The sequence below is a fragment of the Trichoplax adhaerens genome, genomic scaffold, assembly GCF_000150275.1.
Source record: "Trichoplax adhaerens TRIADscaffold_2 genomic scaffold, whole genome shotgun sequence".
NCBI classification, from domain to species: domain Eukaryota; kingdom Metazoa; phylum Placozoa; class Uniplacotomia; order Trichoplacea; family Trichoplacidae; genus Trichoplax; species Trichoplax adhaerens.
In genome coordinates this window covers 9,082,915-9,098,112 of record NW_002060944.1, presented here as the reverse complement: position 1 = coordinate 9,098,112, position 15,198 = coordinate 9,082,915, and the positions used below count along the sequence as shown (strand labels likewise).

Below are 15,198 nucleotides of genomic sequence, written 5' to 3'. Positions count from 1 at the left end.
TATTCGTATTTGTATTAAGGCTATGCTTGCTATAAATTGTTCGGATCGACGAGAAGCCATTATGAGCGGCGGCAATATGTAAATAAGTATCACCAGCTTTGTTTGTTAATGTTGCATCTGCGCCATAGTTAATTAACATGTTGATAGCCTGCTCGATTTGATATACGTATAATTATGGAAAGATTGCCTCAGTTATAGGTGTATTAGTGAAAAGGAATATATTTATTCTAGTTTCTTTAGCATTTAAAAACTGATGTTATGCGCTAACTTGTTCATTTCTATTAGGAATGCAGACCAATAGGGGGGTATCGCCATTACGATCTTTGTCATTGATAGCAGATACTGCTCCTCGCTAATATTTTGAAAATAGAAAGACATGATGAAGGGTCAGACATATAACAAGTCTGCTTGAATGAAAAAATTAAACTCTATAGATATTCAGAAGGTAAGTGCCTTCGTTTACTGTACTTTAATTAATCCTTTAGAAGGATTTAGACTTACATCAAATAGCAGCTGCAATGGAGAAATGTCTTGATGATTGACAGCGTAATGTAAGCAGTTGCGATTGTTTATATCTGCATGCATAATGTTGGCCCCTAGGTTGAGCAACGTTCTTATCATATTTATGTAGCCTCGTTGTAATGCTGTAAGGAATGGTGTTACTTTATTTTTATCCATAATATCAATGTGCAGACCCTAGAATTCAAAAAGCAGCAATATATTTATCTCATAACAGTAAACAGGAGTTAAAGAGAGTATCTTATCTGCTTACTACTAGCTATGCTGGTACAATCAAGCTATCGTGATAGGAACATACTAGTTTATTAAAAATAGTATATATATATTATATGTACAACAGCAGTATAAAATAGATTTAGACGCATATTGAATAGCACCTGTTTATGCAAATATCGGATGACATGAGGATGATTTCCTAAAGCTGCAAAATGCATTGCAGTTCTACCTTTATCATCTGCACTCTCTAAACAGACTCCATATTGAACAAGAAGTTTTGCAATTTCAATATGGCCATTAATGGCTACAATATGCAATAGCGACTTGGATCGACTCTACACATAAGCACATATGTAATAAAGAAAACTCAATTAAGTTTCTATTTTTATACGTCATGTTTCTAACTTGGATATTAACAAATTCAGTATGTTCATCATACCTGATGAGGTCCATCACCACTCTTGATAGGGTCCCCGGCTGGATCTGCCCCATAGGTGAGGCATAATTGTGTCATCTGTAAATTGAATACGTGATTAATGACATTTTCAGTTAATATTAGAACATCTTATTAACGAAACAGTGATCTATTACGCTAAGGAAAGAGTTAACTTGCTAATAACTGCCTAGGAACACTAATATTGGATCCAAGTCCATCGAATACATCAAATAAACATCTATCATGCCATAGCAGTTATTTTACAGATATACTTACACCAGGTAGGTAACGCTTACAATTACCTCAAAGTGATTTAATTCTACGGCAATTTCTAGGACCGTTTTCCCGTCGCTGTCTCCCATATTAATGAACTGCTTAATACCTTGATTCTCAGCTATGTTACAAATTTGAAGTAGCAGAAAAATTGTATTGCATTCAAAAATAAGATTGAAGAATATAGATTGGAAACTAGGCCGAGATTTCTAACCTGTCCTAAGCAAGAGCTCCATAATACCTAGGTCGAGACGATATGCAGCTAAGTGAAGACAAGTACTGCCCTCATTAGCTACCACAGCTAGCTTTGCCCCATGTTCTATCTGTATAAACCGTAAAAAGTTAAGTAAACATTGCAATTATATATCGTGAACTTTAATATGGCAAAAATATCTAGCAAAGTCAACTTATCATGAAATCTAATAATCACATACTCCACACGGGGTTGTAGTAAAGAGAAATTATACATTAGAAGAATTATTACTTCAAAGATCTTAACTTACCAGTAGCTGACAAACTCCGTAGTGGCATCGATCAGCTGCATGATGCAAGGCCGTCATGTTCTCATCATCGACGTCGTTGATTAAAGTCGAACTGTACTGCTGCAGATTTTCAAGGATAAGCTGAAGAAGAAGTTTTTACCCAATTAAAATGAAATAGTGTCGCCACTGAGGATAAAATTGAAAGTCGAACAGCATCTAATTGTAAATGCATAGCTCGAAAGCATCAAGTATTAACTGGTGGATATTTGTGCGTGATAATCGAAATTAACTAAATATGGAATAATTATATCAGCAGCTTATTAAAATTTAAAATTTATTACCTTAGTCGTTTCGGTGTTGCCCTGCATCGCCGCAATATGCACAACGTGCTGATTGTGCTCATCTGTGATGAACATATCAGCATCACGACTTATTAATTCTCGAATAGATTGCAAACTGTTATTTTCAACAGCCATATGCAGAGGAGTTCGACTTAGGCAACCTCCAACTGCATCAATATCTAGCATAAGTTAAAGTATTCAAAAAGACTACGGTAAAAGATACAGTTAGCATTCTTATCAGTATTACGATAAGTAAATTGAAAGTTTTGTATCTTTCTTTATTTATAAGTAAAATAGCAGCAATGACTCGGTAAAGAAATTAATAAAAATCGAAAATAGATATAAACCACATTAGCAATACTATATAACTTAAGATAGATTAGGCTTACTTACCTGCTCCATTAGATCGTAGAAACACCAGTACACCAACAATAGATAATTTTGTGTTTTATATATACAGGTATATATATATATATATATGTTTATATTAAGCGTTATCATTTTTGAATTAATAAAAGTTAAAATACATCCGAACCCACTAGTATCACAATTTAAGATCGACTAGCTATATTTATCTTCTTCATGAGAAAGTAGAAACACTGGTACGTCACCGTAAATATCATATTTCATGTTTTATATACACGTATACATATATATGATTATATTTATCGTTATTATTTTTGAATTAATAAAAAGTTGAAAACACATGCAAACTCCATTACTCTTATAATTTAAGATAGATTAGGCACATCTACCTGCTCCTTTAGATAGTAGAAACGCCAATATATCAGCATGATTGTGGATTGCGGCATAATGTAATGGTGTAAAGAGACTTTCATCTACTACATTGACCAGATCGGCAGATAACTCCTTCGACTTTATGTCCGCTTGCCTCACGAATGTTTTTAAATTTCGTAAATCGCCTGCTTGACATGCCTAAAAAAGTATTCAATGGAGTGAAAATCAAATCCTGGAAAGCTGTTTCAAATTGGATATGATGACATATTAAATAATTTAATTTCTGTTTCTTTTCCATAATGCGTATTGCTTAAAGAAAATCTTTTTGCTTTATAAATAAATCAAAGAAAAATATATGAGAGACTATTAAATAGCGATATGTATTTTACTTCATGGCCATGCGTTGATTCACTGTGGTAAGTAGCCAATGAATAATCAGGATAGCTTTTATTTACTAGAATAATTTGGCATCAATCCATGATGTTTACGACAAAAAAGAAGAAATTCTCTGCCTTAGTCGGATTACTACAGAAAAGGAAGCTTTCATTTCCTGAAGAGGACTTAAGTTTACATTGAAGGATTTGATAGAGTAGGCAATTCATTCGTTCTTATGTTTGCAGCTAGGCTAGAAGTGGATCACTATAGGTATTTTTTTATAGTTTAAAATGTCTAATGGCTATTACATATATCTGAGACAAAGATCAACAGGTGCATACAAATATCGGTAGAAAAGTCATCTATCACATGGCAAAATAATTGTTAGCGCATTTGATATATACCCTAGGGAATAAACATCGCACGACAGCGATATTTATATTAACTAATATTGTTTTCCAATTAATCCTGAGCCAAGAAAACTTTATTTGCTTCCTTGCCTATACATTAGCGTAGAACATGTAAGGTACTATTCTCTACTAGGTCTGTTAAGGTCTAATTTAACAAACTGAGTTAGTGACAAATATAGCACTTGTGCTTCTATAAACGTACAGTTTTTTCATGTAGTCATCATAGTTTAGTTATTCAATTATGGAATAAGCTACAAACATAATCCAGTTAAGTTCAAGTACTTTTCCAATTATCGTAATGTACGTACGATATTAACGAATAAGAAATTCTATATTAGGATTTAATCAACTTTATGATGGGCAAGATATGAAGTGATCAAATGACATAAGAAAAATTTTTAAATACATAAGGCATGGTTATAAATTTTCTTCGTTAGATTGATAGACGTTAAGAAGCAAATAACGATAACAGGTATAACAAATTGAAGCTGTTATTCCGTCGTCGACGATAATTTATTCTCGATTATTGCTTTATGGAAGATAGTAATCCTATTTCAGGAGTAAGAGTATAATGAAAGAATAGAGTGGAAGTTACCGTGTACTGACCATGATTTTATTTTTATAGCTAGTCATTATCCTATATCTCTCTTTGGGTAACTCTCTTGCAAATTTGAGACGGTACCTCGATCATTTTACATGACTCTGAGAATGTTATTAACTTCCACCATCATTATTTACGTTCAAATTATAGATAAACAGGTGGTTACCGTTGTAGTTTAATCCAATTTACCTTATAGACTGGTGATATTTCTATATTCAGATTATTTCTTGTTGCTGCTCTTTTCAATGTAGATCTAGATTTCTTGAGTGGAGTAGCGATAAATTTTATATAATTTGGATCGAATGACACTTCACTAGAATCATAATCATTTTCTTCAGCTTTTTCTGAAATCTTATCATCATTTTTCCTGACGACTTTAAGTGAGATATCGCCTGTTTCTTCGCTGCCATTAGGCAACGGTTGGATCATCATGATCGTTGTGCTGGTCTAATTTAAATCACTACAAAATAGATCTCTCATGCAAATAGATCGAAGTATCAGTATTATTGAAAGAGAATTAGGTTTGAGTCAAGACCATGGCTTAGATTTTCTTTTCTTACTGACGGTAAAGTAACACATTAGATCAATTAATTACCTGCTCTTAATTTAGGTCACGGCCAAATACATCGTAGCCTTCTATTCTTTTCATCAATTGCCTAAAGCTAAAGAATCAATCAGGGTTATTCCTACTGTTATTCTTTTCATGCAAATGCACATCATTACGTTAACAATAAAGGCGAGCGTAGAATGTTATTTTATTATAACATTAACATACAAATATAAAGTTTTTATCATAGAGTTGACAAACGACTACTTCGATAATTTATTTTACAATTAAAGTTAATGTGGTTGGTTACGTGCATTTAATAAGCCGACGAAATTGGTTATTGGAATGAAATAATGGTATTATTAAAGAACATTGAAGATTTTGTAGGTGTAAATAATTTTTATTGATCATCAATTGAATAGATCGTTTTGTTATGATAATTGGATAACCCTGCTGTCTTAGCCTATTTTTGTCATTATTTTTGTCATTACTAATGTCAGTATTAATTATTTCATTAGGTTCAATGATCGTCTCCTTGTTACATCATAATGAAATAGCCATAGTGATGGTTTATGGATTGTGCTGCTATAATAAAATGATGAATTTCTTCTTGTTTTAAAGCTTCGTTTATTGGAACTAGAAGATTAAGGCTCTCATTACATAGTCACCCGTAGGACCTGGAGTAATCACAATTACCAAGTAGGCAGGTCAAAAATAAATTAGTAACTTTAATGAGAATGCCACCGTGTCTACGACGTCATTGCTATCCTGTTACAATAGAAAGAGTGTGATCTATTATAATTAAACTTTCAAATATTAAAGGACAAATATCACAATAAGCGTAGTTGCTACAGTCTTGATACTAATGGAAAATGCAAATTTAAATTTAGATCTTGCTATTGATTTTTTGAAGAGCTTAATCTAGTCACTGCTATGTTATGTATAATACGTATCTTTCCTAATTATTTAATTAAAGTAGGACGATAGCAAATTCTAATATCATTTAAATCGATCTAAACACGCCCTTTGTGAAAGGTTTATGCGGTATTGAGCATTATAGCAGTGAATGGCTTGAGGAAGTGTTAGCTTATATCCATGTTCGATTATAAATTATATAAAACTTCCACATCTAATGATTTCGAATTAAAATTGTTCTCTCCTTTTTCCTTTACGTAATAGATCTCATCTATGTAAGCTGAAAAACATGTTATTAAATTTACTGTGATTGTGAAATCGATTTTTAATAGATAGAGCCTCTCCTTTGCTACGATCACTCCATTTATAGATTCTAATCATAACTTCAATCTAGAATAATATGGTATAATTAGGACCATCTTGCTGGAGGTAGTATAGATTAGCTATGATATACGCTTATATCATCTGCAGTATTAATCACAGAACATTTAATTCTGCTTGAACTGATTTGATTTTAATATTTTTATATGGATATGCATTCTCCTGCTGTCTCATCTTCAATAATTGCCTCATTTGCGGTATAAACCCGAAACTAGAGAAGAATTGAGTTATAAATCCTTCGCTATAAGGAGAATTTAATTACGAACTCTTCATAAGAAGGAGAATTTACTTTAACTTGGCTTAACAGTAGTTCAAATTTACGCCATTATTTACTACAATAGGATTATTAAAAATTAAAACTTTCTCGATATTTTAGCAGTTAGTAAGCTTATTTGCATTATTTTATTAGATTATCGTCTATTTTCGAAAGCAGTGGACGTAAATTGTTGCCTTTAGGGTGCCATCGAGATCAAATACTTGATGATTATTTTAAATTTACCATTTTTCTAACTTAGCTCTCTCTCTTATCTGTATATACGGAGGCATAGCAGATATAGCGTGAGAGATAGCTGAAACTATAGTGTACCCCGGTCGAATACTATTTTATTCCACAATCATGATAATTTATCGATACGTCTTCTAGAAATTGATGATTGTACAGTATTTTATAGAGCAAATATACAGTAATATTTCTATGATCTTGTAGAAGAGCCCATTAGATTAGATTAGATTTATGTAGAGGAGCCTGATAGATTAGATTAGTTTGTGTGCAGACAACAAGGACCAAATCATCCGAGTTATTAATGAATTAATGGAGTCATAATGTTACAAATAAGAAAAAATAATGATGCATTGTATGCTATATATGAGATGAGAGGTTCTGTATGGTAGCTAGGTGCTGCATCCAAAATGAAGGAATGTAGTACCATGAGGTATGAACAAGGAAGGGATGCACAGAGCTCCGAGCATACTACTGGATGAGTAGTATGTTGTTAAAGGATGTTATTTGTAAGGACCTAAACCCATACTGTGCCATATAGTCTAAATCTTCTGGAGTAAAGCTTATAAAAATTGCAATATTTTTAAAAGTACAAGCGCATAGCTAGCGGACCCGAAGCTATATAAGCATCTGGCCCCGATCTGTGAAATCGATTCTTTCGTTCTTCCTTTTCTGCATTGATTTGCATTGATAAAACTACGCACTTCCCTCACAACTAAAGTAATATTAACCTTATTGGTGTAGATGAGCTATTACCCCTGGCAATAGCCTCAAAAATCCTGTGGTGAACGCTTGAATTAGGGGAGACTAGCCAAATATAGTTCACCAAAGTAGTGCGCAGAGTCACTTTACTACAAATCTGTTATGCAGTAGGTAAACTTTCAGAGTGAACTACAAATGTATGATCCACAGTACATAAGAATCCTGGTAAACTAGTTCTATGGACAACTCCGCAGACTAAAGAAATAGTGATAATGTATATTCCATTTCGTCTCTAAATAATATGATTTCGTTACCATGTAATAGCTAAATCATCTAATGTAGAATCTAATCATTCATTATTTACAAGAAAGATAACTGGCTCATTTGATACGGCGGATGTCGCTATCTTTAAAATATTTGCTGTTCTTTCTAATACGTTCATTTGGTGGATAATATTTACTAATTATTGTAGTCAGGATATTTATTAGGGTTAGTGTTACATGATATTTGCAGTAGTAAGATCAGATATTACAGTAATTAATCGTGAGAAATATGGATAACTTTAACCATAAAAGTTGTATCAAATGCTTGGCAATATCGCGATTACAAAATATAAATACATTAATTCGAGCTCACAACTTATAAAAATTAAGGATAAGCACAACGTTACCAAAGCGATTATTCACATTTCTGTGTATTCAATTTTATCTCTAATTAAAGTAGTCATTTCGTTACTATTCAATAACGATTGATCTAATGCAAACTCTAGTTATTCATTGTCTATAAGAACGATAATGAACTCTTGAGATAGAAATTGCTATCTTTAAAAAATCTTTGGTGGTAGTTCTAATACGTTTCTTTATCCATAATTTTACTAATCATTATGATCCGAATCTTTATTAACGTTAACATTTTATGATAATTGCAATAGTAATATCAGATATTACAGCAAGTAATCGTTATAAATATGGATAACTCATGAAAATAGTTTATAAGAATTACCTGGCAATTTCGCGATTATAGAATAATATAAATATATAAATTCGAGCTCATAACTTATGAATGATTGAGGATACGCCAAGCGTTATAAAATTGATCTATGCATATTCCGTATTATATTAGACTTGGAAAGCAATCCGCTTAACAAGTGTATTGTAATTACATAGATAACATGTAGCGAGCAATGTAAATAAATAGATATATACATTTAGAGACACCTCCTACGATTAGTGAAAGTTAATAAACCACTAAATGTTCGCTTTTACAGCCATAATAAATACTGAAATAATTTAAATCGGGAGTATTTTTTGTATGCTAACTATATCTATCTATATACAATATTTAGTGTAGGTTGCACACATATCATATAACGACGTTCACCGTTAAAGGTAGCAATTACAATATTATTCTATTTTGTAATAGTTCTCAGTATACTAGAATTTATCCCGGTTGTAACAACATAGTCTAATTTTTTATTGAGTAACTTGCTTAATTTATGGATATAATTTATGTGTTGGAGTAACAATATATTTACTGGATTTATTACATAATAAAGTCAAGGTAATTTGTGTCCTATAGAAGGCAAGAGTAATAAATAATTAACACACATCGGGTAAAATGGGTTGTGCTTGGGTAGGTGATATGGCATTAACTTTCTGAGCAATGGAATAAATCATTTCTTTAAGATATTCGTTATCCTTTTTGAAAGTTTCATTTTGTTTTGTTAATTCTTTAACAAGATCATACATAGCTGATGCAGTTCTAAAATAATAATTGATAAAAACTTATAATCTTGGACAGACTTTAATTCTATCAAAGATTAATGATAAATAGTCTGTCATGAGTCGCAAAGAATTAGTCAAACAGTAATCTGGATCTAGTAATTTTAAATTGTGTAATTAAACTTACGGCTTTACTCAATTATTATTTATATAGAAACTAGTTTTGAGTATAATTGTTTAAAGGTTTTGCGTGTATCAAAATTTACAATAATCAAGATCAAATCTTGGTCGAATGGTAGAATTATCTAAGGAACCGTAAACTATAAATATACGAATACATGAAGAATGCATTACAGTGCTCTTCATCTGATCTATTAATTTATATGAGAGGCAACATCAGATTGTCCATTAATAATTAAACTTACTTTTTATCTTCAGAAAAATTTTGCGCTAAGTTTTGATATTGGTGATGAGTTTTAGTCAGCTGTTCCTTAACGCAGTCAAGAAGTGATGCTCGTTGTGAATTTCTAGACCACATATACTATTAGAAATATAATCGAAATAGGTTTTAGCCGGTGAAACAACTCTTAAACTTAAAAATAAGAGAAATTTAGAACTACATTAATATTAACCATTTTACAAAGAGTACTGCAATTTAATTAAATCGAATAGACGTAAAACCATTGAGGAAGATGTGTACACTAAAGAAAATTTTATTGCAAGTGTTGCAGTTTACGAAGGTACATTACAAGTTTTCTGTAATCTTGAAATGCTTTGTAAAATAGTAGAAAAGGATTTAAGAATATCACAATAAAAAATACCCTAAAAGTTAAATATCAACTAGGTTAACATTAAAAAAATACTTCGAAAAGCTTGATAACCTTAGAATGTTACAATAGAAAGCCTGATCGATTTAGAACTATCACGATAGAATAGCTACCATCAGGAGTACTACAGATAATGTTATCCAGTTTATGGATAGAAATTTGGCGAGCTTGGATCAAGAAATTTTCGAAGCCATGAATTTTATAAACTGCACAGATCGGTGGACTTACTTTAGCTAATTTCCCTTGTGGTCCTGTTCCCTTGAAGACATGGATAGGTTTATAATATGCTTTTCTTAAAAATAAAGGGATAAGGTTGTGACAATCATAAATCATGACAAGCTCTTGAGTAACACTAGCTAATTCCGCGTCCTTTTGTAATTTGTTAATATCTCCAACGGCAAGGCCAATCTGTTCGAATGTAAATGCAAATAAGTTCCTTAGCTAGCTGAAATCTTATAAATCAATTTACGTAATACAGGCATGAAGTAACCGAATTTTACTTATAAAATTGTATTTTGTATTTAAATGCTTATAAATTGCATTATAACTAAGATATTATAGGCTTTGATTGCTTACTATCATTAAGCCGGCGAAATACGAATAATTAGAATTTCTTAATCATTAATTATTTGAAATATTAATCTATCACAAATGTTCATGAAGATGATATGATGTTAAAATAGACGAAGCATTGTAGAACGATCGTAGATAACGTACTAAAAATTATAACTATCATTTTACCAATAAATTGGATAGAGTGATATTGACCACGATCATAAATGATAAGATAAGAATTGCAATGGCTACCAAATGACCAGGACTTAAAGTGCGCATTCTTGGCTCAAAAGTAGTATAAAAGTTGATTTCTCCCACGAACATGACAAACATTCCAAGTATGGCGGTAAGGGCTTCGGAGAAAGGGATAATCTTGTAGACAAAATTATTCAATTTCAGTTTAGACGGTGATCCTCTACATATTATTTTACGTCCATTGTACCTCATATGGAGCCGACAAAGTGTTTACTCAGTTAAAATTGTCGACTTTCAAAGAGATTTATAATTGTTAATTGCGTAAAATAATTCAAATTTACGCACCTGTGTAGCATTAAATGCAAACTGAAATGATATACCAAATACTGCTAAGACCATGATAACTAATACCATCACGCGTAAAACAGTTTTCAATACTGCTAAAAACATAACAATATATTGGCCAAATATCTTTGTGCTGTAATAAATGTAAATAAATCGAGTTGAAATTTATTAAAATAGTTTAACCTTTCATAAATACGATTTTAAAATAAATTCATGACGATCGATTACCTTTGTAAGTTTAAAATAAGCGTCAACATGGCTGTAAATGCCAGAATGGCTCCCGCTTGCGCATTAACTATGTTTGAGCCGTAAATTAAGGATAGAATTGCAAAAATTACTGCCACCAAACCAATAAGCATTTCCATTACATTTGACGATAGTTTCTTAACAAATTCGTACGGCTAAAATGTAGATAGAACAGAGATTGTTAGGAACAAATTTGATCGTCTACCAGTACCTTCCAAATGAAAAGTAAACGTAGAGATAGCAATGCGGCTAAAATTAGGATTAGGTTGATAATTGTATTTCAATTTTCATAGCGTTCATTAATGTAGAAATGATTACGATGGCTAATCTATCTGGTATCGATATTAATTTAAGTAGACTAAAAACCTGTAATAAATATGAGGTACTGAAGATGAAATTCTAAATTGCCTTTAAAATGGATGTTGATATGTTAAGTTCTCTACATATATCCAAAGATTTACCGTGTATATGAAGCTAATGATATGTGCTACGAAAATGATTATGCCAATCGCTAAGGTGATAAATGGTGTTTGTCTGGCGAAATCGACGGGAATAATCTCACATCCGGACTATTAAAAATAGAAGTAAAACGATCAGTATTCTTCACTAGTACCGTAATAGTCGCATTTTATAGGTATATGCATATTTAGTATTGTAATTCCAAAATGCCGTAAAATCCTTTGATTTAAAAATATGAATAATTTCCGACTTTGGGACTTTTTGCATGGTGTGCATAATTATATTCTTACTATGCTTTTAAAATACGGTAGTTTCTATTCGATTGACTTACTAATGCGCTAACATTGTCTGTTCTGTTGGCAGTAGGATTACATAATAAATCGATTGCAAGTCCAGTAACGAATATAGTTACGATGAGTAAGTAAATAAAAATGTGAAGATAGAATAAAAATCCAGATGGCCCTCTCCTATCAAATAATGGAATGAAATAGAGTGAGTACTGTAGGAAACAATATAGGTTAATAGTTTTCATTATAAACCAGTCATTAGCAAAATTAAATGCTGACGCTAGTAGATGTTACCATTTATGCATTCGATAGGCTACTGTTAATGGATGTAAGATAAGATCGGCTCGATTGTGTTCTACCATGCTCTGGAAATCAATTCCAATCATTATTGAATCAACTTTGCAATTTAAGCTTACAAATAAAGTATACAAATGAAATACCAGCATGTGTCAGTGCTATCATGAATTTGCACAGTACTTACAGAGACAGCAAGGTATTTTTTTTGACTTTCTACGCTTTCTGGATCATGTGGAGATGATTCAAGATATTTGTAATTGAAAGTGACCTAGTATAAAAACGATAAAAGCGATATTAAAATATAGCTTCTGAAGACGCTTCAGTACGACTATTATTGCATATTTGGGGATAGATTATTTAACGCTCTTAGGCTAAGATTCTTAATGCCAATCATCCTAGGCTATAGAGCATATCATGGAGTAGAAATTCTATTGGCATCACTAAATCCCTAATAATGCCTTGCTATAATTTTTTGCTTTGGCTATTTAATCTACTGTCTCCAATGTTTATTCTTAAAATATGTAAAGTTTCATAGGACTATCACTACTGAATGATAGCAATAATACCACATCATAACATCACACAACCATGTCTATATAGATATCTATCTGGATAGCTAGATGTGGTGCTCATTATTAAATTAAGGTAAGAATAAGATTTTGATCTTACAAATGAATCAGGATGATCTGGTGGATGATTTGAGCGCGTTACACAGCGATCCATGACCGCCTAATTTAATGAAATTTCGTAATTAGCATATATAGTATACAAATATTTGATGGTTATATGATTATATGAAATGGCAGCGAAATTGTACCTCTGACAGTTTACTATATTTGATTAATTCAGTACCTGTGCAACTTCTGGTAGTTTCTCAATCAAACGTTTCATTGGTCGATAACCCATTTTGTTGTTACTATCCATCAATTCTTGCCACCTAGAATATTCATTATTGAAGATTCATCATAACAAAAAGCTTCATTAGTATGGTATAGCAGAGATATCTAAAAATTTTATGATGATGTGCTTGTCTTACCTTTTATCGCGAATCAATTCTAGGCCAACATCGGTATTTTCATAATCTATAGCCATGTCTAAACAAGTCTGGTGTTTGACATTTTTAATGGCAACGTTAACGTCTTCCGTTAGAAGAATTCGTACAGCGCTTAGAGCATTTTCTTTACTGGCTAAGTGGAGAGGTGTATCCTAATAAATAGTATCCAATTTTGATACAAGTTGGTATATACTCGTATAGTAATATAGCGCTCTTGTTACAAGTAGTAGCTGTTAAAATTCCTAAAGTTAGAAATCTAAGTATATAATAAGTATGGAGCAATAAATTTTAGGTTTTATCACACTATTCAGACTGAAATGGTCACAAGCACTCCCTTAATGTGGGTACTTATTTTGCTGTTTTAGGGATGATATACAACAAGTCATTAACGCATATAAAATGCTAGCTGTCTCACAGTTTGAAGATTCTTACCCTTCTTCTGTTGGTAATGTTGATATTGCAATGATGCTCAATTAATAATTTCATTACTTCTGATCGATTCTCTTTTGCAGCATAATGCAGTGCGGAATTGCCATATATATCACTATTGACAGTCGAAATAAATTAATCATTTACCTTAATATCTTTAATTATACATATATGGACACAAATGGTGCTTAAACATGATTCAAGGACTGTCGTTCATGGAGAATGCATTTTAAAAAATTTTTATTTAACATTATGGGCTATTTTGAACGGTTGTTTTTCATACCTATTATTGACATCGGCTCCACAGTTCAGTAGTATTCTAACTGTATTTAAATAACCAGCTTGTGCTGCAAGATGAAGTGGCGTTTTACCGTACCCGTTATTGATATTGATTGAGGTATTCATTAAATTGACCACAGGTTTTATTAACTCATGACCATTATTGGATGCGATAAGATGAAGTAAAGTATCCCCATCTTTATTGACGGCTGTCAAGTTGGCACCGTTATCGAGTAGAGTATTAATAATCTGAAACAGTTACAACAATGTTGGCGAAGATATCGAAAAATTATTCTCTAAGCTACATCAAGTTAACTTATTTGATATTAGAGCCAAAGAGATTGTGATTTAACAGTTGATCAAGCCTACATGTAAATCTCCTGTAGATGCCGAAGCAAGAAGAGGTGTGCAGCCTTCAAAATCGTGATAATTAATTGAACTTGCCGCTCCATACTAGAGTAGAGTTATTAAAGCGAATAGGATCAGTACATAAAATTGAACAGCGATGGTAATAGCCAGCTTGGCTAAATAATCTGTAATTTATAATCTCAAATACCTTGAATAGTTCTGCTAAGATTGTTGAATCTCGATGACGGCAGGCATAATGTAAGCAATTTCTGTTTTTATTATCTGTTGCACTTATATTCGCTCCCAAGTTCAGTAATACTACAGTGGCGTTTACAAAACCGTTCTCAACAGCGGTTAAAAAGGGCGTTTTGCACTCTTCGTCCAAACTTTCAAGAGTAGCTCCCTAAGCACAATATGTAATAAAATAAATTTTGCATTTATTATACCATTTAATGGTGAATCTCTGTTATTCCATCATCCAATTAGGTAGAACGATAGGATTGTTTTAAGGCTAAAGCATTAGTATGGCTTAACTACTAAGTCTTGATCTAAATAATATATCAAATTTCGCACATTAGAGTACCTCACTATGCAAAAATTGAATCATTTCTGTTTGGTATCCAAGTACTGCATGATGCAACGCAGTTCTATCGCGATTATCTTGATCGCTAACTTGTACATGATGTTGTAGAAGCAGTTTTGCTATTTCTATACTTCCATT

At 32.1% G+C, this 15,198-nt stretch overlaps 1 protein-coding gene across 1 annotated transcript; it reads right to left on the bottom strand.

Annotated features, from left to right (window-relative positions):
• Positions 1-256: 256 nt before the first annotated feature.
• Positions 257-4,823, bottom strand: TRIADDRAFT_53926 (uncharacterized protein; the record flags this gene model as incomplete). The annotated part of the gene is made up of 10 exons (XM_002109634.1): positions 257-352; positions 502-696; positions 897-1,070; positions 1,175-1,249; positions 1,474-1,565; positions 1,659-1,767; positions 1,948-2,067; positions 2,268-2,446; positions 3,023-3,203; positions 4,581-4,823. 10 exons carry the CDS (start codon positions 4,821-4,823, stop codon positions 257-259), a joined length of 1,464 nt encoding a protein of 487 aa, XP_002109670.1.
• Positions 4,824-15,198: the final 10,375 nt, after the last annotated feature.